The 24269-nt window shown below is 48.3% G+C and overlaps 1 protein-coding gene and 1 long non-coding RNA gene across 2 annotated transcripts in view; one reads left to right on the plus strand and one right to left on the minus strand.

The window, feature by feature from the left end:
- TOP1 (DNA topoisomerase I) overlaps positions 1–23877 on the minus strand; it is a 68080-nt gene extending 44203 nt beyond the window's left edge. Inside the window, exons 1-2 of the mRNA XM_065691436.1 lie at positions 23683–23877; positions 23142–23166 (exon numbers count right to left, since the gene is read on the minus strand). Of these exons, the coding sequence (XP_065547508.1) occupies positions 23142–23166; positions 23683–23862 (205 nt within the window). The 5' untranslated portion in view covers positions 23863–23877. The remainder of the gene's footprint in view (positions 1–23141; positions 23167–23682) is intronic.
- LOC136020529 (uncharacterized) lies at positions 1018–3068 on the plus strand. The gene is made up of 2 exons (XR_010615382.1): positions 1018–1176; positions 2741–3068. It is a non-coding gene; the product is annotated as an uncharacterized LOC136020529 (long non-coding RNA).
- Positions 23878–24269: the final 392 nt, after the last annotated feature.

A 24269-nucleotide genomic window follows, 5' to 3' on the forward strand; every position in this document is an offset into this window, starting at 1 on the left:
CTGGATGAAGCTCAGGAGATAGGGTCACTGGGTCAGTAAGGACAGAATTCGCTGTTCGTGGCATCACACAAATGCTCTGTGCCAGCCTGGCTCCAAGAGTCCAAGCTGATGGTTATGTGGCAGCTGACATGACACAAGTTTAGCCTTTCACTCCAATGTGTACCCACTGCACAGAGACCTGTACAGCATCGCCTCCAACTGAATTACACAGGCACAGATGACCCAGCTGGGAACTAGGCCACCTCACACCAAACCTCATCAGCACAGAAGCAATCCAAGGAACTGTTCCTGTCTGCAATCTCTCTTCTCTGACGTATTTAGTATATTGATTCCTAGAAGAACCTTCCAGCTTCCAGTAACTCTCCCAGTTGCAGCTGAAGGTCCAGTCTCACAAGAGCCACAGAGTGAGGTCTGACATTATCACACATTCAAGTTTGTTTCCTGCCTCTTATGTCTTTAATCAAGTATGTCTGCTCCCTGAACAAGGAGATAAACCACTATTCCTTCTCCAAGAGCATTAGCAAAATCCACTGTGAGCAAAGTTCAAATCCCCCAAAGCTCGTGCGACATTTAAAAAGCTCAGAAACTGCAAAGTTTCTCTCCAGCATGAAGGTTACAGTGGGGATGGGGTTATGCTCACTGGGCAAGGATCCATTACGCCTAAAGGCTCTCCCTTCACTATGCTCTGACTCAAACACAGCTTTTGGCATCTCTTCTACTCTAGAAAGCTTGCTGTCCCTGGCACTGGATCCTTGTTAATGCCTGGTATGCCTCCATCAGCTTACCGCAGTCCCCGTGCTATTCCTGCCATCCCCTGTACCTCCAGCAATCACGAGCAGCTCAGCGTTTTTTTACGTTGATTCATTTTTCAACTCTGTTTAATTCCAAAGACGCCTGATCCAATGATGGGAAATTCTAAGCACTTCTGGTCTGTGGCTGCTTGATCTGTCCCAGCTGCCAAGTCCCTGGGGAAAGGCTGAGTCATGCCCTGCCTGTGATGCCTGTGTTACACACACCACTGCAATGGGGCCACTTCTACTACCAGCAACAGAGCTGTAAAGGTTGGGCATCTCAACATACAGCATGACAAGAGCAGGGATACAGTAAAATCAAACCTTCCTCCACAGGCAGCTGCAGACTAGAGAAGAAAAGGAAGAGCACCATGGGACAGCAAAGGTGAGCACTGCTTTTCGGAACGAGAACAGCCCCTGGCTTGAGAGCACAGTCTGGTGTCAGAACTATTATGTGGGATCAGAGAGTCCCAGACTGGTCTGTGTTGGGATTCTCTGCTAAATTCTCTGAAACTAAAGCTCACCCAGTCCCAACCCCTGCCATGGACAGGGACTCCTTCCACTGGAGCAGCTTGCTCCAAGCCCCTGTGTCCAACCTGGCCTTGAGCACTGCCAGGGATGGGGCAGCCACAGCTTCTCTGGGCACCCTGTGCCAGCGCCTCAGCACCCTCACAGGGAAGAGCTTCTGCCTAAGAGCTCAGCTCAGTCTCCCCTCGGGCAGGTTCAAGCCATTCCCCTTGGCCTGTCCCTACAGGCCCTTGTCCAAAGCCCCTCTCCAGGTTTCCTGCAGCCCCTTTAGGCACTGGAAGGCTGCTCTAAGGTCTCCCCTTCAGGAGCCTTCTCCAGGCTGAATCAGTCCAGCTCTCTCAACCTGGCTCCGGAGCACAGCAGCTTTAGTTCACAAGATATTCATTTGCTTCTAAAATACTTTTAAACACCTTTCTCGCCCCCTCAACCCCACCACAAATTCCTTCTCTATCACACTCGAGGGGATCAGGCCTACTTCCTACTTTAGTAGTTCAATTTTGACAGCAGCTTTTCTAACTACTACAATCACACACAGAGGTCTCTTCTAAACTGAAGTGCCACCTCCAAGTCAGACGTTCACTCCACAACTGCAGCCTCCCTTCCACCTCAGGCTGATGTCCTTCTCGCCTGCTGCGATGCAGAAGCAAAGCAAATAGATTCTGTACCACCTAAAGGAAACAGTTTTACTCCTGCCCCACAGGCTCTCCCAAAAGCAGTCACCTGAAAACCACACATTAGCAGAAAAAGGCCTCTTAATTTCAAGTTATTAAAGTTTCATCATTTGTTACCATTTATTTTACAAATCATATCACTTTAGGTTTTTATTTCTTGTATGCAGGGTATAAAAAGACTACTATTAAAATTATCAGTGTTCAGTTGCTGAAATGATGCCAAGAAGGGCTATGAACGTTAAACATGTGAATGTAGTTCAAGGTGACTATGATACTCTTCATATTCCTGTCAAAGAACATGCCCTTTTGACTTAGGCATCTGATCACAGTGGGTTTAGTGTGGCACCACCTTTTACAACACATATTGTATCAGCAAACAGAGCATAACCTTTAGTGACTGTCCAAGAGCCTTCTCACGAGCACTGATAGATTAGCAGATTACCTCACAGGCCACGGTAAAGGCTGTGAGGTTCTGGTTGCTTTATCCACTGTTCACCCGAGAAAGCAGCACTTGGAGGAGACGAAAAAGCCAATCTGCAGAGCAGTTATGGACCAGAATAGCCATATGGAGAAGGTGGCACAGCCTGAGGGACAGGGGGTCAGGATTCACTGTTATGTTCACAGGTTATGGCTTTGGACTTGTCATCTGACTTCACATGTTCTGATTTACCAGTTTTAAAGGCATGTGCAATATTTCCACCTAAGCAGTCTGGAAGAGGTTTAAACTTCACTAAAACATCTGTATTCCAGCTGGAGGAAGTCACACCAGGATCCTGGTGTTCCAGTACTCGAGCGCACTGTTTGTGGAGTTTGTTGGAATTGCCTTTGCTGTAGCCCAAACAAGGAGGGAGGAAAAGCCAATGAACAGAAACCAGAGCTGCACCTTTCCCAAGCAACCAGGGCAGGCTGAAAGGAAACAGCAGTGGATATGAAAGATACAGACCTAGAAGACATCTAGATGCAGCTTGAAGTGTCAAGAGCAGAAAACCATACCCAGAAGGCACTGTTCAGAAAGGAGGGTATTGTGGGTGAAACACTGGAACAGACAACCATCACCTAAAATAAACTTCCCATCAAACTGGCTGTGTCACTTACTGGCCTAATGGTCCTGTTTACAGAGCTACAAAACACACACAACACCTCCCCTGGCAAGGCATCATGGCTCTGTTTGCTGAGCTGCTGTAGTCCAACTGTTGACTGCAAAACACGTGGAATCCTGAGCTGGGAGTGACTGAAACACCCAAGACCACGACGTGAACTCCCCACAACTTACACATGGAATTCCATGAGAAGCAGGACCTGGGGTTTAGCAGGTGTCAGGGAACAGACTACAGGGATACTGAAACAAGCCTTGGTCAGAGTCTTCACGGCACAGACAGACCTTTCAAAGGCAAACAGACGCACAACCATTCACCAGTGTTGAAGGACATCTCCACAATCAACACTGCTACAGGAAACTTGCCAAATCCTTAAAATCCTTCTTGCAGTCAGATACAAATGAAGCACAATTACTGGAGTGTCACCGGCTTGTTTCCCTTCAGGTGCACCAGGTCAGGTGCTGACACTTCAGCAGCATCACTGCTTCCCTCCATAAACCAGGAGAGAATCTGAGTTGTAAGGTTTACTGCAGAACAACTATATTAATTTTGACTAAGCACAAGGAGCTCTTGGCTGGGAAGCTCAGATCCTTGCTCATTTGTTTTTCCAATCATACAAAGGAAGAAATAGGAGGGAAAAAAAGTGTGAAAGCTTCACACAATCCCAGCCTGGTTTGGGTTGGAAGGGACCTTAAAGCTCATCCAACTCCAACCCCTGCCACAGGCAGGGACCCCTTCCACTGGAGCAGCTTGCTCCAAGCCCCTGTGTCCAACCTGGCCTTGAGCACTGCCAGGGATGGGGCAGCCACAACTCTTCATGAGGAAGGAGCCTGGCAAAGTACAGCAGAACACCCAGACAGCTCAACCTGGCTAAGGCAGAGACTTTAGTGCCTTTTAGCACTCCAGAGTGTCTCCTTCCTTTGTAAGGGTTCAAATGAAGAACACGTCATTGCTCAGTCAACCTATTTTCCAGGCTATAGCTACTCCGAGACCAAACTCCCCCGGGGCTGAAGCCAGAGTTGTCCACACCACATGTGGCAATGCTGCCAAAGCTTGACAACAGTGAGGCTTTGACAGAACACTAAAACCAATGACCTTGCAACCCCTCTCCACACTTGAGCAGTTACTTGAGGCAAATGCTACTCCAGGGACAGACAAATACTGTGTCTTTTTCCTTAAAAGAGCTGTTCTGGGAAACTTGGCTTCAGAACAAGACAGACCCCTCAGTTACTGCATTCTCCATTAATCCTATCATTTGAAGGCCCCATATTCCTTGCTGTTGAATGGAAGCAAAGGAAGAAACCTGTAGGATAACTTGGTGATGAGTAAGGGAAATAGAGATAGATACATAGATAGATATAGATAGATAGATCAATAGATCACCTCCAGCCATTCTCTGTCCTTTAAAAGAGCAGAATAGCTCCTAACAACCTCAAACTATGAAAGCTTATCATGGATAGGTTAAGGAGGCCAGAAACCCAGACTGATCACTCCAATCTTCTGTGACTGAAGCCTCTAGGACATGAAGTTAACCTGAAGCAAATGTCATGGCTGGCATTTCATCAATCTAAACCAAGCAGGAGGTGGGTACGCAGCAGGAGGTGCTGCAGGGGCCTATTCAGAAAGAGATCTTCCTTAGTGCACGTTTGGAGCCACACCGGATAAACTGCTCATTTGCTGAGCACCTCACGTTTGTCTCACCTGCTGGTGAAGCACCCAACATTGCGAGTGTTTAAGGCTGTCTAAAGTCATTAATGTATTTAAAGCCATTAAGATAGCAGCTCTGTGGCATCAAGGGGTGCTGGCCTTAAACTGCTACACTGCGAAACCAGCACACGGTGTAGACAGCAGCAATGAGTGTGGTGACCTGCCAGTGCCTTTCCCATGGCCTCTTCTGAGAGGTGGCACTGCACACACGTGCCCCACAGCAGATCCTGGACGCTGTGCAGACATGCATAAGCCCACTGCAAGCACAACTGCAGGAGATGCTATTACAAAAGGACAAGACTGAGGAAGCCTTATAAAGCATGAGAACGTTTGATCAGTACAGACATGCGAAGTTAAGGGCTGCCTCTTACACATGCCAAAGGGCTCCCAACCGAGAGGCAACAATGAAATTTCAATCCATTATTTGCCTTCAAAAACAAAAGAAGTTCGCTGTGAACAGAAACATGTGTTTCCAGGGATCCCCCAGATGTAAAACATTCTCCTGTAATTGTAGAAATCAGAGTCAGACTGAAGCCCATTAGTATGTTTCCATTAACAAAGCAGAACAAAGCAGAAGAGCATGTTAAACTTCAGGGACATGACCAGCATCACTGTGCAGCTCAAATATTGCTGCGCTGGCCTGGGGAAGAGGAGACAGAGGCATCTCTCAAGGAAACAAGGCAAGAGAAACCCAGCTGTTGTCCCTAGCGATACTGATTCTTACAAGGCTACACTCGTACAAATAGAAGCACTTGCTCTTCACGGCCTCCTCCATTCCACATTTGAGTACCTTGCATGCCAACTCTTCCCCTCCCTTAGGGTTTCAGCAGGCTTTGCTGCTGCTTTATGAGTGCACACCCACAAGAACACACCGTCACGTGTGGCTCTTCACAGAAGCTGCAACACTGAAGACACCCTTCTCCAGCCTCAATAGCCACAGCCCACCACCTCTCTGCACATCAGAGGCCAGGATGAGGCTGAGAGCAGGGTCTAGGGAAAATCCACCCAGTGAGCACTGTGGGACTTGGGAGAGCTCCAGAACTCTAGGAACAAAGCTGTGCTGGAAGCATGTGAATTTCTATGGTGTATGCCTGCTTTCCTCCTAGCTGTTGTCAGTACAATAACTGCCTTGCTTTCAGTGAGCATTTAATCCTTCTCCTCCCACTTCAAACTAGCCTAGAAAAGGTCTGAACAGGTAGAAAAGTGGGAAGTTGGGCAGCTGCAGTAGGCAGTGACCCTTTCCAAAGCCAACTGTGCCTGCATCCGAGTATCACCTTTTGCATTTTGGATCTGGATGCAAGAGCAAACAAAGGACAGCCCCAGCTGTAGCTTTGGGTTTCAAAAGCCTTATGCTCACTAGAACTAAATCTGGCTTCCAATTTGCTACTATACACACAGACAGGACTGAGCCCCTGGGGGACTCATAAGGAACAGTCCACGTAAAGCCAAGCAAGCAAGGACGTTCCCCAGGGTTTTCTTTTACATCCACTAACACCAAACAGGTTTTACTACAGCATCTGACCTCAGGCTCTCCGAAATCTGCCCGTTTCCTCCCCATTATGTGAAAGGCAGCTCACATATGGCACAGGAGGCAGGACAGGCTGGATGCTCAGTCACAAACAAGTCCAGCACCCAGGAGTGTAAAACTGGCTTAAAGTTATGAAAGGAGGTAAAATCTAAGGGCATTCAAATAGATAATGTAAGAGAGACTAATCCTATTTGCAGTTAGAAAGCAGCCAACCTGCAGCACAGATCCAAGGCTCATCACACACCATACTGGGAACAGGCACAAGAGACCTGCCCAAGGTCACCCTGGCCTCTGCCCTGCTTCTCCAAAGCATTCCCTACAGCGGGACTCATCATTTCTATCATGTTTAGACTGGAGCTATCAGGGACTGCACAAGATAACCTCACTTCAACACAATCCAAAGCAAAATGGTTCACTTCACCCTCATTTTCCTGGTTTGCAGGAACCCTTTTCCATAAGGAGTTCTTGGGCTGTGGGATGTTTGGAACAACACAAGACTCTTCAATCCCCTCTCATGAAGGATGTGCAAGTCTCACTTCTGCTTGGCCACCACCCATCCCACAGAGATGCTTTTGCTCTTTGGCTGCTCCACAGCCCAGAGTCCCAGCTCACGCTCAGCTGCAGGGTCCAAGTCAAGCCCAGGCCCTCAGCGAGGGGTGCAAAGCCTGCCACAGGTAGCTGGGCTGTATCAGCTCCTGGAGCTGTCTGACAAAGCACTGCCCAGGGAGCAGCTCCAAGGGTTTCTTCAGCAGCCTGGGTCAGTAGCAAAGAACGTCTTCTGGTGCAGTCTGCGACAGAACCCCACTGCAGACAGGAACTTCACATTCTGTGCTTCATACACAGGCTGAGTCAGTGCCCCCAGTAGAAGGCTCTGCCGCCTCCAACTGCTCTTTATGCCATCACCAGAAAGGTGCAAACACGATTTCCAATGCAAAGTCACCAGCTGCTTACTGCATACAGGCTTCCAGACAGGTCAGCAGGAGAACACAGGGGCACACAACTCCAACTCCTTCTTGGAGAGGTTAACAGAAACTTAAGCTACATCAAGAAAAGTGAGATTGATATGATTTTGAGGCATAAGAAGTAGTTTCAGTTTAAAAACTGCAGTGGCCAAGAGGAGAACTGCTGTGTTGTCAGGAATCAGGCACTGCAGTGGTCTCACGCATTCACTTGCTCTGCTGTGCACATCACCAGCATTCCTGGATTCACTACAAATTAGTCTGTAAAGACCACGTGAAATCCTGACACTTCCTCAGTGCAGCAGTGATGCCGCACAGCAGCTCCCAACTCCTGCTCTCACACCAGGACACGGGGCTGGCGTGTCTGACTGGCCTGGGTCTGACCCAGAACAAGGGCTGCTCCCAAGCACAGCTCTTGGAGCAGCTCAAAGCCCAGCAGGCGCACTGGAACGCTGCTGCGGCAGTGAGCAGCTCCTGTCAGCAGCCTGGATCACACACACAGCTCTACACATGGAAGTGGTACAGGCTGTGCTCAGCGGCCTCAAGAGAGGCTCTGATGGCACTGCTTCAAAGCCTCTTATTAACCATCCCTTGACTACATGATGTGGCTTTGGCCGGTGCTGCTCTCCTGCCGGCTGCAGGGAGGGAAGACTTGAGGAGGCAGCACCCTTGGGAACAGCACATGGCTTCCACAAGCCTCACTATTAAGAGTATAAATTGAGTCTGCAAGACAGAAGTGCTTGGTACTAGCACTACATCACCTCTGACAAACAGCCCCACCGTTTCAAAAGCTGGAGTCAGAGGGTTCTCCTACTGCTTGTTCAGTGCCATGCCTAGGAGCTGAACTGATGGGGAAGCACGGTCAAAGCCTTACAGAAGGTTTGTCTCCGCACACCAGGCACTTACACTTTTAACCCACTTAAGCTGGTTCTTCACTGCAGGTGCAACTCCCAGAGACTCCCAGCTACTTTGTTGTTGTTTTTCCTATCTACAATGGTTTCTTTCAAGTGTAGGGCTGCTCTGGATGGATACAGCCCCCCATCTCACCTCTGCACCCATTATGGGTGAATTCAGTGATCTCTCACCCACTCCAGGCTATTCCCAAGGCCTGTCTGCAAGCATCTTATCACTTTGTCCCTAGCCCCACCCTCAACACAAGGGAGGGAATGCAGTTCCCCCGCCCTAAGGGGACATTACCTCCATTAGCATAGAAGAAACCTGATTACAGCTAAAACGCACCAGAAAGTGAGTAAAAGGTAAATATTTAATGACAGTTGAGATTCCTGCACTTGCAACTGGACTCCTGATGCTTCTGGAAGGAAGGGACAGAGGATGGAGGAAGCAGCAGCACCACAGCAGTGCAGGTCACAGTAGCTTTAATAGCGAGTTTTACAATAAGGCTGTGACTGCAATACTCAAATGCACCAAGTTCCTCTGCAAGGCTGCAATTCACATCAGCACAAACTGGCACTTGAAGTCACCTATTTTAATCTGGTTGTGCACCTGTCATCTGTTTCCACTGGTAAATCCAGGTCAAGTCTCACTAGTGGCAGTTGCTGCATCACACCCAGACACACACCTCAACGTAAAACGCCACTGGTAATGCAGGACACAACACATCATGGCTACTTTGCTGAGCAGAATGAACTCCTTTCTCCCTTTGCAGTTAAAAAGCTCATGCAATGTGTTATCAGTCTGGGGAGTTCTGTTGTTTGGGTTTGTGGTGGTGGTTGCTTGGGTTTGACTTTGGGTGGAATGCACTGCCAACACCTCCAGGCACAACTCACACCTGCCTTAAGAATGAGACTTGTGAAGGGGAAAAAAAAAAAAGATGCTTCATTTCGGTTACATCTGAAGTTTATTCAAAGAAAGCCCTTGGAAACTGAACTGAACAAAGCACCCTGGTGATCTGGTTCCTCAGCTTCAAGAGGAATCCTTTCTTACCCATGCCCAAACAGCCAGGTGCAGAAAGTGAGCCTGCTTCCTTCAGCTTTCAAACAGCTTCCCCCATCCCAGTCACTGCGGGAGCTGCTGGAGCTGAAGGGAACACTCTGCAGACGGAGTCACACAGAGCTCACTATCACTGCGCTCAACACGCCTAGTGCTTCACTAGTGACATCCCCCACATGAGGTTCTGCTCCAGAGCTGCTGCAGCACCACCACACTCCGCCTCCGCTCTCTGAGCTTCCTCAACAGCAAACCTAACAGTATCTAAATACGGGGTTGGTTGGTGGGTTAGAAACAGGCCCCAAACTATGAGCACTACAGAAGTAACACAGGGATTTGAGACTTCATTTTTTCTCTTTAGTACAACCCAAAATGAGAAAAACAAGTTCTTTTGCTTGTTTCCAGGAGTATTCCAAAGGAAGAATTAAGAAACATGTCTTTCCACTTATTATTTGACAGCAAAGGGCAAAGGAAACCAGAGGAACATTGAAGACTATCTACAATCTCATGATTTGTTCCTGACTGATCCACCTCTAAGGCCAGGGAAAAGCTATTTATAAAAGCTCCTTGGCTGCCAGTTTTGTGCATGTTGAGACCATATTTTTTAAAAGTTATGATTCTTATTAGAGTTAAAATTATATCAATGCATCTGTTAAAATTTATGATGAATTCTACATGAAGGACTAACAGCAGCCTGAAATCCACAGCCTTTCCAGCTGGTGTAGTTTGCTCCTATGCAATGAGCCCTGAGCAGCAGCTCCCTCCTCCCCTCCTCTTCCCAGGATTCCCAGCCTGGAAGAGGCAGCACATCTGGGTACCTGGGAGCAGGAAGCACTCACCTCCCTAGAGTGAGTTTTGCCTAGGCAGAGGCAGAGCAGCCTTCAGCCACTGAACACACTGGCCCGGGTCTGCCTGCACTCAGGGACAGCATTCCACAGGTTTGGAAGCGCACCAGTTGATTTCTGAACTTGGATCTGGTTTACAACAGCCAGGATCTCACTTCCTGCACTTCAGTCCCCAGCAGAGCATAAAAATCACCGCCCTCCCCCCCCCCCCCCCCCCCCCTTTCCTGTGATCACCTTTTACTGTCAACTGTTAAAGGCACTGATACTGAAACACCGGAGCCTCAAGCCCTCATTAATGCCTGTGGTAGTACTAAGGGAAGTGGGAAAACTACGTAAGTAGCCCTAATAGCATCAGGAAGAATTAATATGCATAACTACTCTGAAAACAGATGTAAAGCACAAGTTAGCATCAAATAGCACAAGATGCTTCACACGTCATTCCAAAACTAAGAAGCCATGGGGACACAGCAAGATCCTCCGGGAGAAAGAGGTATAATACAATTGAAAGTTACATAACAGCTTGTAACAGTAACATTTCTTGTCTAGTGGTGGTGCACCAAATACCCCAAACTCGCTGGGGGCAATCTAAGTTCAAGCTGATTTCCTAAAGACAGTTGTTCACATCCAAGAGGTGAAACAGTGCAATAGTCCCTGTTCAGGAAAGGATCTACCACCAGGAAACCAGTTCAAGGGCTCCACAACAAGAGACTTAAAGTACCAGTTACCTTGCGATTGAAATATAAAACAAGATACTTTCTGCCACTACAATCTGTGACAAGGACTGAAGCCTCTGCTGCTGGCACTTTACAGTACAACAGCCACGCTGATGCAGGAACAGCAGATTTAAGTGAGAGCAATAACCACAGACAGTAACACACAGACAATGGTAATGCCAAGTGTCACATTCCCAGAGAATCCAGCTTTGCTGCAGTGAAAAGTGTGCAGTTAAACGCCAAGCGGCATTTGTTCCATCAAGGAGAGCATTATAACTTGCTTGTACTGACATACAAGAGTAACTCTGGTGCAATTAAGTGCAAGGGAAAACCGGAGAGAGCACATGGAGGAAATCTCGCGGGGCTCCTAGTATACAAAGATACCCAATGACCTGTTCCTGTACCAGTGCCTTTCTGGAGTTCCAGTCTCTTCACATCATTTGATCTGTATTTAATTCTGCAGAGAAACAAACCCATTCAGATCATGAGACTTGGGAAATCACATCCCTGCCCCTCAGCACTAGCCACATTGCCTAATAGGACACCACTGGGATACCCGCCAGAGCTGGGGAGACTGTTCAGATCTGAGGTTTTATGGGATGAAGAACTGACACTGCTGTCACTGATACTTGCTGACCAAATGACACCAGCTTCAGAGCATGGAATAAGACCTGTGAGAAACCTAGAAATGACACCAATTTGCATTCAGCTTTAAGACTCCATATACCTCATGGATGCTCACAAGAGCACCCTTCCGAGTACCAAATCTGGGCCGAAAAGTAGTGGAGAACTTTCCAGTCTGAAGCAACTGTAGCAACAATCACCATTACAGTTGTTTGTAGTCCATGTACTACGAACTGTGGAAAACCAACCAAAGTGAGAGCTTTGACTGTTCTGCTACAGAGCTCCTTGCCAAAGACTCATTCCAGAGCTCTGCTGAGATTAAACTGCTGATACACTCTAAAAGACACTATAAAAACTCAGGGGGAAAAAAAAAAAAAAAATCACCCGCTAAGGAGTTCCCTTTGGCATTTAAGGTTTCTTAGTCCAGACTGGAGCCCAAGCTTGAGGTTCCTGTGCCTGGGTGGGATATTTACAAAAAGGGAGAAAAAACACAAGGACTGAAATTAAAAACAAACTAATTCTGCCATTAATAAATAAGGCTCACATCTGTTTTGAACCCTGTTTCATGTGCTTGTGAAATACAGCTACAGGGGACTTGTTTCACAAAACAATGATCCACAGCTTCATTCTCTCTAAAGGAATTTGTTTAAAAACACACACTTTAACTTCAGGATACAAAGACTTCGTGAAGCTCCTTCAAGAACATGGCCAGGGCACCCACATCGCCTCCAGCCCAGCCAAGGACTGAAGAGCAATGGACACAGCCCAAGCACACACTAGCTCCTGGGAGCTCCAGTCCCCTTGCTGCCAGCATAAGGTGTGACCTGCCTGCTGACTGCACACACCAGGTTCCAAATGACTGCTTATCCCTAGTTGCAGCCTCCATCCACTGCAAGAGCAGCTACGGGCTGAGACAAACCAAACTACACTGTTGGGAGAGCCCAAGACCGCCCACTGACAGCTGAAGCAGCCAAGATAGAGCACCAAGTGCCAAGCTGTGTTTTCCTCTTTCCAGCATACAATCAGAACAGTCTAAAACCTAGAAAGAAGCTTCCTTTAGAGACAAGTGATGCTGAATAAGCCTACTTGATGATAGAAGAAAAACACTCTTTGACAGCTACCAAACTCCAGAGAGCAGCAGGTTTTAACTGAGGAGACTGCATCTACCCATAAAAACAGGTATTTCAAGGACAGCTTGCTTACAAGATGACATACACAGCTATGATATTATGACTCAGACAACATGCCAGCTTCTCCGAGAGGCTTCCTGGGATTGGAGGAGGAAGAACACAGGAGGAGATGAGAAGGCAAAAGTGGAAAAGGCTCTTGAAAAATGCATGTTATCCACATTCATGTCCAAAGATATCCTGGGCAGCTGGAGATGTCCCAATTCACTAGTGCAAAACAAAGCAACCCCAACACCAACACAGACCCAGTGAGACAACTTGCCAACAGCAGAGTAAACAGCATGGGCAGCCTGGCTCTGATCTGTGCCAGTGTCTGCTTTCTGAAGAGATGGAGCAAGATGACACCTACAACAGGACCGAGCCACACTGCACAAGTTAATCAAGGTCACTGTTGTTAAGAGTTCATCTCATGCACTGTATTTGTGTTGACATGAACCTCTGGATCTGACAATTCACACTTGTGCACTGAACAACACACACTTTATTCTTTCTGCTGCCAGGAAGCACTCAAGATTCTTTGTCTTTACCACCGAGGTGCACTGTTACCAAGCTGAATGAACCTCATCTTCAGTCAAAACCAATGCCAAAACCGAAGTGTCGAGTGTCACTGCACCAGCACAGAAAGCTTCCTCTGAACCACACAAGCAGCTTGCTGTGCACATGCAGCACTACCACAGCCCCAGTGACATTCTCAGTCCTCAGAAGAAGAGCAGCAGCCTTTTATTGCCCATCTGGTGGCCATTAACTCTAGACTCCAAACCTCAGAGTACGTCACTAGAGCTGCTCCATCCCTCCATTTTGCACAGGCAGCTTGTGTTGCAATGAATCATTCCCTCACACACAACTCGAAAGAGCTACTGCTTCCCGCTTCCCAATAGGCTCCATTAAAATGGAGCATGCTTGCCTAACTAGTAAGTGTACCTCTGTAGGCAAGTTAAAACTGGAACCTGCCCATCCCTGCTGTTTTATCTCTCCAGTAACTGATCTTACTCACACACTTGCTAGCATTTACAAACTGGCAGAAGACAAAATACGCTCTTCCTGCTGCTCAAGGCACAGTTAGGAGACAGTCACACCAAGGCTAACATCTAAAACCTGGATATCAGAACCCTGCATGCAGATCAGGGACCCACCGACCCCCTATGGCAAAGGCAGTGACTTCACCCCTGCAAAATCCAGCACACAACAGCTTAGTCTGTGAAATAATGTAGTGCCAGAGAAAAAGCAGCACTCTTTAGTCCCAGAGATGAGTTCTGCATTTACAGCACACACCACACCTGCAGAGACCCCGTTTTTCCTTTCCTTCTTGCCCTGCTTTGCTGACCTCAACCTTCAATGCACAGAGAATTAAAAATCAAACTGAATTCCAGGATGGAACTGAATCCCAGCCCAGCCAGAGCTGTACATCCACTACCATACTGGCAAACATCACTCCCACTCTCTTCTTGCTTCTGCACCTCTGAGAACAGCACAGTACTCCCTGTTCTCCCACTGCATTCCCTCTTTAAACAACAGGGCCTTAGGACAGGATAACAACATGTAGCACAAAGGACCTTAATCCCAGGCACAGCATCCATGTGTTAGTGTCCCTCCCCAGTGCTTCCTCTTCGGTTTCAGCAGAGCCTCTCTCCACGTGGCCTGCCCAAAGCAGGAGCATTACAGGCAATGCTGACAGCTGGCAGCACAGCACTGCACAAACCAGAAACAGGAATTGCCAGCTTAGCTACTGATGTCCCTAAGGACAGAAAGAACTCCGTGCACTCGCATCCGCTGCAGAGGATGGAGGCAGACAGCCGTCCTTGGGTCACATAAGTGCAGCAGGGTGTCCCCCTCCAAAGGAAGAAAACAACCCCACAGAAGCCAAGAGCCTACTTGTCCCTCACCCTCTCCCCACAAAGGTCTTTCCAGGCCGCCTTTCAAAACAAGAAGCTGCCACCTCAGAGGAAGAGGAACAGCTGTTTTGACAAGCCTGGCCCTTGTTCAAGCACTGGAATATAAGCCTGGATCCACTGCCATCACTAAAAAGTTCAACTCAAGTACATTGTCCTGATCCTAAACTACAGGTCACCTATTCCATGTTACATACCACATCACTGTTCTAACTGGAAAGGTGTGCGGCAGAACAGAAGATGAAAGAAGGATCTCCACAACTTCCTGTTCTCATGTGAAGCGGCATTAGGCAATAGGTCAGAGTAAGTGACAAACACCAGGGGAATTTAACAGCCATCTCTACTTGGAGATTGCTCCACTCCTGGTCATTATTTTCATGACTTTTTACCATTAAAAAGTCTCTGGTCTATGTCTAAAAATCACCTTAAAAAGTCTTAAAACGATCTCATCCAGACACTGCCACACAGCTGTAGCTGCAAAAACCTGACAAGACATTTGGATGGGAACAAGACAAGTTCCAGTGACATGCAGCATGCACTGAGCAGTAGAGTGAGCCCAGCGCTTCAGGAATGACAGAGCACTGGTAATGCTCATTCCAGGCAGGCAGGCAGCGCTCAGATAGTGGGCTCCAGCCAAGACAAGCTGCATGGAGTCTTACCCACGCTCAAAACGAGACTTCGTGTTTCATTTGTTCCCATCATTTATTCCCTGACACAGCAAAATGCTCTATTACTGCATCCCAGGGGCTTGCTGCAACTACTAACACTGCAAATCAGCAACTGAGATTTCAAACTGAGGAGCAATAGGAAAAGTCACCAGGGTTTATTTTTAGAAGTCTCTGGAAATTGGCATTATGGGAGGAAAAGGGACATTTGGAATCATCAGAACTATATCTTCATTAAGGATATTTCTCCCCCAAATAAAGCTAAATGCAGTGTGTAAGAGACTATTTCAGCTGCACACTGCAGTTGATGAGACACAGTAGGCACTTAGGTAGCTGTCTGAGCAACTGAAACATCAAGTGTGTTATCAACATGATTCTCATACTAAATCCAAACCCACAGCACCAGATAGTATAAAGAAAATTCTTTCTATGCCAGCCAAAGCCAGAACACTGGTACACCCCCACCATGGAGCACATCCCTCATGGACACAGTCGACCAAGCTAAAGATGAGTTACAGAGACTGAGAGTAGGAAAGCTGCAAGTACACCCCAAGCTTTCCTGAGGCAGAAATCAATCTCTCTCCAGCCATGGAAAGATACAGACAGCTGCAGAACCACTCTGCTCTGAACTGAATTCCATGGAAGTCCAGCTGTCTGTAACACACATCCGTCTATGCCAGGCAGAAAGAGGGGGAGCAAATCTTCACCTTCAGTGGGCACTGTGATGCTCAGCTCTCTGCTGGAGAAGGAAGCCATTGTCTTTATAACACTCCCTAAAAGCCCCTTCTCTAAGCAGGGTGTAAGATAAAAATACATACATGCACACTCCTGCACAAAGCATGTGGTTAACTTGTGAACACAAAAAAATAAATACTCATGTCAAAAACACCAATAAGGAATTCAAAAAGATGTGCCCATTGGAAACTTTCTGGGAACTTTGAGCTCTAAGCCTGACAGGAGCCTTACAATAAACCAGCTTCCCACCAGCCTGATGCTGCCCCTCTTTACCCAGCAATCACCCCAACTTCCAAAGTTACTACCTTCAGACTTGCAAAAGGGATTCACTTACTTTAGGTGGAGACACAGGTTTCCATCGAGGAGGTACTTACTGTCTGCTGAACCTGCATGACAAGCACCACTCTCCCCTTCCTGCTGTGCTCCAGGAGCTGAGCCTGAACTGCCCCAGGCCCACTAACAGCTGCATCTCAGACATTCCCCAAGCCATGAGCAAAAGCTCAGTGCTGCCCATCCCCCAAGGCTCCATGCTGGGGACCAGCAGTTTCAAAGCACAGCAGCATCAGTGCAAGTTAATTGTCTAAACTGAACTCCTGCCACAACCATCTTCAAGTGAAGCTATTGAGATTAAAGCAAAAGCTAGGAACAAAGGCAACTTCCCCAGGGCAAAGCAAATAGAGTATTTATGAGCTGTCTGGTCAAGTTGTCTTTTTTGCCCAGAATACGTTACTCTGGTGGACAAACAGGGCTTGTGATGATGGAAAACATCACTAGAACTTTGTGATAAAACTCCAGCAAACCCATGATGCAATTCTTATCTGAACACTGTTCCTCTTCTGCTCATCCTTCCTTACTGCAGGACTCCATCTCTAACATCACATATTAAAAGGGTACTAACTGCAAAGGTCTCCCACTTCCCCCAGAGCATCAAGCCTGATCTCCACCAGTTGCACTGGAGGATCTCCCAGAATAACATTTCTTGCAAAGACTGGCTCAAAGCTGTGTATTTCGCATCACCACTCCTGCTGACACAGACTAAGCTTTAACAAAACATCGCTTTTAGCTCAAAGAAACCCAACTGAATCAACTGACATTAAATAGGTCTAAGAAAAGAGCGCATCTCAGGAAGCCTGACAGCCCGCTCTGTGCTCTCCGCTCCCATTCTCAAGTCTGGAGCTCTCACTTGTTCATCAGCTGAGGAGCTACAGAAGTCAAATGTAGAAACCAAATTTCAACCTGAAAATACGCATGCATGCTCGTGTTCCTATGGCCAACAGCAGCTCTCCATTGCTCTTCACACCTTACAGATCACAAAATACAAATAAAGGAATACAAAATTAACTTCATCCTTTCTTTTCACATCACCTTCCAGACGTCACACCTCTCCCTGTGAGGCCAGAAGGCACCACAGCACTGCTGAAGAACAGCAAGCCTGTACCTTCCTGCTTTCTTAAAAGGAGGAAGCATTTTGAAACCTAATTATACACATGTAACCCCTGACAGTGCTGAACAGCCCAGAACCAATAGTTATGCAGGGCCAAGGTCCGGCAGGGCAGACCTGTCATACGAAACAGCTCCAGAGAAGCAAGGAGAGAAACACTGACTGCTACAACTATCCTCTCTCAGGTCTGGAAACCCAAGACACTGGAATACAGGATGTTCAATAGCATTTTGCTCCCACATTTTAGAGGGTGAGGTTTCCTATAAAACTTGAGGCAGTTTCTATAAAGGCAATCCAATTTAATAAGCCAACAACTATTTCTGAATGACTGCATGCCTTACCAGGAGCTGAGACATTAGCACAACCAGCAAAAGCAGACTTGAAACTATCCCATCATGAAAAGCCACATAAATCTTCAGTCATTTCTTACGTTAAATTGTCCTTAAATAGCCACTGTATCATTAAAGCCCACCCCTGCAGCCCAATAACAAGCAGCAGATTTGAGCAGAACTACAGCAATTCAAAGCACCAGGAAGACTCTGAGCTGGAGCCTCTACCAGGGCAGTGGCTTTGCTATTTCAGCAGGTCTGACTTGAACAGGAACCCAGTGAAATCATTAACAGAGGAATCTGAGTCAATGAGATGTTAAGTACTTGCTATAATTACATATTATTGCAGTTTCTGCTGACAGCGCAACTCAGGAGCCTGGAATTCAATGAACTATCTAGCAAGTATCTCAAGTCCCAGCTGTAAATGAAATTACACCTGAATTTGTGTCCGCTCATGTTCACGAGCTGGGTCCCTCGTTTAGTGAAGCCACGTAACAGACACTTGGACACTGGTCCCTGGTTAAGAGTTGTTCATGTTTTACCAAGTAAACAAGGCAGCCCTCGCAGCATGTTAATAACAGATCCTGCTTAACACTGCAAGAAAAGGAAAAACAAGTGCAAGAAGGGAGCACACAGGCCATTAACCCCCCAAACACAGCTTCCAGCACATTAGGTAATTGTGCTGAGTTCTAACAAACCCAGAAGTTGGCTGCAGCAAGCAGAAGCACTCTGATCTCCCACTCCCACTCGACACCCATTAAGCTTTAACCCAGCTGCTGAAGGTGTCACAACAATTAACACACAGACCTCAAGGTCTTTAGTAAAGCCCTTCTAAGGCTACTGCTGGGAACATGGCTGCATACAACTGCCACAGCACATGATGGTGAAGAGCAGCTTGCCAACAGTACATGTATTTCCATTTGAGAAGTGTCAAGCAAGCTACTTACTCCAGAGTAGCCTCACCTGGCACAATCTGACAATGCCCATGGCAAAGCTGCACTGACACATTCCATAAGCCCTGCGATAGATCGCTGTGAACACATTGAAAACCAACACGAAAACAAGAGTAAGGAATTCTCCAGAGGTTAGTGTGTGACGTTAAGTATTCCCACAATAAAAAAGCTAAATGGTTTCAGACTTAAAACTACCCCAAGTATTGTTCCGAGGCTGCGGGCAGCACTTCTCACAATGCAGGCTCCTCACCAGCACCACAGCCTGGAAGAGAAGGCAGGGAGCAATGCAAGGCTTCTCTGGGAAGGAACAAACCACATTCTTCAGGATCCACATCTCCACATCACAAAGGAAAGCAAACTTTCAGTGAAGATATCAGTTTGCATCTAAATACCACAAACTACCTTTTGTATTTTGGAGCCCCTGCCAAACATCTGACATTTAAACACACTGGTGATGACAAGTTCCCAGGGAACTTAAAAGCCAGTTTCACCCTGACGAGCACAAGAGCCAGAGAGAGCAGCGTTTACCTTCAAGCTTCTCAACCTCCTGAGGCTTGGTTAGTGCAGTGGCTCTGCCAGCAGCGCTAAGGTACACAGGCCCAGGAGCACAAGCGGCCCAGCTCCCCTTCAAAGGGTTCTCACTACCAAGAGGGTACCAACAAAGCAGCAGCAAGGGGGAACCACCAAGGCCCCCAACAGAGAGGGGTGTGAAAGACCCCAGGCCCCCAAAAGATTGCTTACAACCACTGACAAATCTTAAGGCTCTCCATTATGTTGCTTTGCAGTTTGTTTGCATTTAATTCCTCCCCACCTTTCACATGTGCAGCTCTACCACACTGAAACATCAATTTAATGTAAAACACAAAATGTGCATGAATTCCTTCACTTATGAGGTGCTCCTGCAGTGCTCTTGCTATTGAAGTTTCCGTCTTGCTCATTCCCCTTCATATCACCACCTGACACAGAGGTGCCACAGGAGCCAACATAAAGAACCTGCCAGTCTGTGATAAGATGCTGCAGCAGTAAGGGCTGCTTCTTCCCCTTCAGAAACATTCCCTACTGAAGTAAAGCCACTCCATCAAGGGGGACCGGCTTCCAGAAGCCACCCTCTGATGCTGGACAAGCAAATTCACACTTGACCTCAGTAATAAACTGTAACGATTGCTACAGCAATACTAACTTCAAACGGCATCTTAATGTTACTGGTCAAGTCAACCAGAGTTAAAAAACCCACCACTTGGGATGATGCCTGCACCTTCTACACACAACAAGTTCTGATCTGAGGCTGATGAGCAGCCAGGACACCACCAGCAGCCTGTGGAACTTAGTAGCTCTGGATAGCAACTGGATTATTTTGCAAACAAAAGCAACTTTTATCTACTGCACTCTGCAAACACAGTGGGAGAACTGAAAGTCAAGATAAATTGCTTTTAGTCTCGACATTGTCCTCAATAATAAGAGGTTAAGTTCAACCTTAATAAAAGCTCTTAAAGGCAAAACTTAACAGAATCCAAACAGATACTGCTTCCGATGTGCAATTTTACCAAGCGAGGGAAAAAAACCTTAAGAATTATTTTCTCCCCAGGTCCATAGCTGTGCGTGAAGGGGTCATTTGCAGTGACCAAGCTGTACTGGAAATAAGAGTTTCGGAGTGCCATTTCCCTTCTACAACACTGAAGATAGGGAGGGTGTTGCCTGAAGAAAGGGCTCAGTGTTTCAGCACCACTCTGCTCTCGGGATGGTTTGCAAACAGGCACTGCTGGGACTGAACATGGAAAATTCTTTGCAGTGCGTTCTGATACTAAAAATACAGTTAAGGTGAAAAAAATACCCACTATAGCCAAATTAAACAGGAGGGAGAATCTGGATATTGAGATGGAATGCAATTACCCAAGTTGGAATTTGCCCAGGACACTCTTGCTTAGAATGATCTGGCTATTTAATGACAAGAAATAGCCAGGAACACGTATCTCCTGCTAGCATCCTCTCCCATCCCTAACACTACCCTGCTATCAATGGAACAGGGGTGTAATCAGATCCAAGTCCTCAGCTACAGCCAGGGTGCTCCTGGTGACCTGCAAGGGGTGAACAGATCCACCACTACCCACCTTACTCCAGCTGCAACAACTTGTGTGACCACAACCTGCTCCATCAACCCAGATAGGAACATGAGTAACAACAGGAAGCTTCAAAGTGCTTCAGCTGCTCTATTACTGATACACTATCCAGAAGTCACCCAAAACATTCTTTATTAACAAAAATGTTTACTGCTGGTACATTCAACATTTAGAATGAGTCAGTACCAGCCCCCAGAAAACCTCCCTTCCCCCAATGTAATTCAGCCTAAAAGGCAAATGTAAAGGCAGCCTAAAAGGAGACTGGCTGCACTGTTAAGCACTGCCTAACAATAATCAAAGTACAAACCAATTCCAAACATCTGGGGAAAGAAAGTGTCTGAAATTCCTACCACCCACTCCTAATCTTTGCCACTAAATAGGATCAAAACAAGAATATAAGAGCTAGAGCCTCACTGCTATGCCTAAATGTTCTCAGACTCCTGCCTGACACAGACATGCAAAGAACCTCTATGGGGAGGCAGCAAAGCTCAGAGCAAGCAGAGGGGAGGGGGCCATGGCAGATCAGCCATGGTCCAAGGTCGGAGAGGACAGTGTCTACTCAGCATTATTCCCTTCACAAGACTTACACCTTTCTGAAAAGCATTTTGGATTTTAGGGGCCTCTGATCAGCCCCAGTGATGTGACACAACTGCCACAGAGTAACTACTAGAGGCAGCAAAGTGGGCTGGCTTGGGTGTGGGGGGTATAGGCTTGATTGACCAGGAATTCTTTTTTTCCGTCAAGGTGCCTTACTTTGAATTTCTGTATTGAATTCCTCCAACACGTGGTAGAAATAAAAACTGGAGGAGTCTTAAGGACTGTGTGCCTAAAACTCCTTACAGAATAAAACAGCAAATGATCGCAACAGAGGAGAAAATCCCTTCTCAGAGGTGCATTGGAAGCTGAGCGGAAAGGTCAAATATACATCATTTCCCCTATGGAAAGCAGGACATAAAAGCTTACCAGAGAGCATTTTTCCCTAAATAAAGATGATCCTTAAGCAAATACTTCCCAGCATGACTACAAACATTCAAATACATGCTCCTACTTAAGTTGCTTCAAGAGTAACTCCTGCACTTAGGAAAATCCACTGCACCCTTCTATTGATAATTATTCATAGAACCCTACTATAGATTCAGAATGAAATACAAGTTCAAAACCTTCATATTCATTACTGTCTGCTCCTACTGAACACATACAATCACATTCCAATGAAATGACAGGAAGAAAGGTGCACCCAGACGTAGGCTTGTCAATATTTACATGCAGTAGCCTACAAAGCACATGGACATCATTCAGAAAAGCATGCTAAAAATCACTTCAAGTCATGGTATCTCTAACCATTTTGTGTCCTCTACCACCTCCTCAGCCAGGGGCCAGCTCAGAGTCCCTTACACACCCCAAGAGCGACAGCAGCACATACACACAAAGGTGGATTGTACATCCTCACCTCCCCTCCACCCTAAGCCTTTCAATTTGACACCTACCAACTTGGGGTGGGGGGGAGAAATGCAATTAGGAAATGAATAAACAAGCAGAAGAGTCTGATTAGAAAATAGTGTTATATGGGTATATAAAAAGAGCCACACAGAAGTGTATATATTAATATATAAATATATATAAAATGACAGAGCTGCTGTGTTTGTGAACAAAATTAACAGCTTGCAAACTTTCCAAAGTGATGCTGTCTGCCCTTCTGGAATGGTCTACACTGGTTTTTGGTTGGGTTTGGGGTTTTTTGTGTGGGTCTATTTTTAATGTGGGTTTTTATTTTAATTAACCCCCCCAACAAGGTGAAGTAACATCAATTAAACAGCAAGGGAAGAACCAGACTGATCTTAAAATGGATGCAGCAGATTCTTTTAAAGAGCAACATGTTGCAATCACCTTTCATTTTAGGGGAAGGGAGGGATTCCCTGAAAGGAACAGAAACGGGGAGCTGGGGGGAGGGGGGGGAGGCTGCGACTGAAAAAACACGGCTTAGGGGTTTATTTTAACCAAAACCTTCGCTTTCCCCTCCGTTCGCAGGGGCTGGGGCCGGGGATCGCAGCCCGGTGCCCCTGTGGAAGGTTCGTTGCCGGCAGCTCGGGAGGAGGCGAGGAGAGAAAGGCTCACAGAGAAGAGAGAAAAAGAAAATGGCGCAGAGACTAAGTCCCGACCGTCGACAAGGCGACTTTCCAGGGAGGAATCGGGGCCCAAAGGAGACCCCGGCAGAGACGATAGGGTCGGATCGGAGGCCTCCGGAGCCCCGTCTAGGGGAAGCGGGGGCCACGGTGGGGCGAGGCCACCGGGAAGGGGCCGCTTTTGGCGGCTCGATGGGAACAATGGGGCCGGTGAGCGAGGAGCCGGGACTTAGTCTCTGGGACGCCATGTCTGCGCGCGGCGAGGCGAGGGGCGCGCCGCGGCCACACTCACCGTTCGCTCGGAAATCCGCCTCGATCTGCGGGGAGAGCAGACAGGGAGACACGGTCAGCACCGACGTCCCGGGGTGGGGGGGCAGCATTCTGGGGGAGAGGGCCCTGGGCTTCCCCCGCTTCTCTCATTCTCGTTTGTAAGAAATTAAATACCAAACGAGAAAGGACCAGCGCGGTGCCCTCCGCAGCGGGGGCACAGAAGGAGCAGTCCCCCGCCACCCGCACAGCTCCGCGGTGACCCTCCCCAGCCACCCTCTCCCAGGTAGGGGTCACACACGGGTCCTCACAGCCCCACCGCCGGGGAGGAGCGGACCCAGGGCCCGATGGACGGGGGGCAGCGGCTCGCTGCGGGGGGCAGGCCCCGCTGACAGGGCTCCCCCCGGGCGCGGAGGACAGCGCAGGGGGCAGCGACATGGAGCTGCTCCCCTCAGCGAGGCTACAGGAGCCAGGGTGGGGGGGGGCGGCCGGCCGGGCCGGCCCTGAGGGGAAGGAAGCACCGCGAAGGGCCGGGGTCCCGCGGGACGAGGGCGGAGCGGGCTCACCTGGGAGTCGTTGTGCAGCTGGTCCCCGCTCATGCCGGAGGCCTGCGGGAGCGGAGCGGCGGGAGCGGCGGCGCGGGGAGCAGGGCTACAGCCGCGGGAACGCGGGCAGCGGGAGCGCGCAGCGCGGGCGGCACCGCGGTTGTGTAACTGACTAAGTCCGCGTCCCGCCGCACTGCGCATGCGCGAGCACCGCCTGCCGGAGGGGCGGGGCCACTCCGTGAACTGGCCAATGGCAGAGCGGTTATTTGCATACGGGCCTCGCCCTCCCTCCCCTCGTGCTCTTTCCGAGCCCCTCAGAGCTCCTCCCGCGCGCCCTGCGCCGGGTCGCATTTTACATATCCGGTCCCGCCTCTTCCTGCCTCTCCTCCAATCGGATAACGCACACCGCACCTCATTTGCATGCCGAGCCCAGCCCCGCCGTGGGAGGGTTCTGCCGCATTGTGACCAGCTCCGCGCGAACTACGCATGCGCCCCGTCTCACCCTTGCAGGCTGCCAGCTCATTTGCATACGAGGCTCCGCCCGCAGCCTGGGCAGCATGGCGGGGTGCGGGGCTCGCGTTCCCTGTGGCACCGGGACGGGGGCTCGG

This window comes from Lathamus discolor, chromosome 11 (assembly GCF_037157495.1).
Source record: "Lathamus discolor isolate bLatDis1 chromosome 11, bLatDis1.hap1, whole genome shotgun sequence".
NCBI classification, from domain to species: domain Eukaryota; kingdom Metazoa; phylum Chordata; class Aves; order Psittaciformes; family Psittacidae; genus Lathamus; species Lathamus discolor.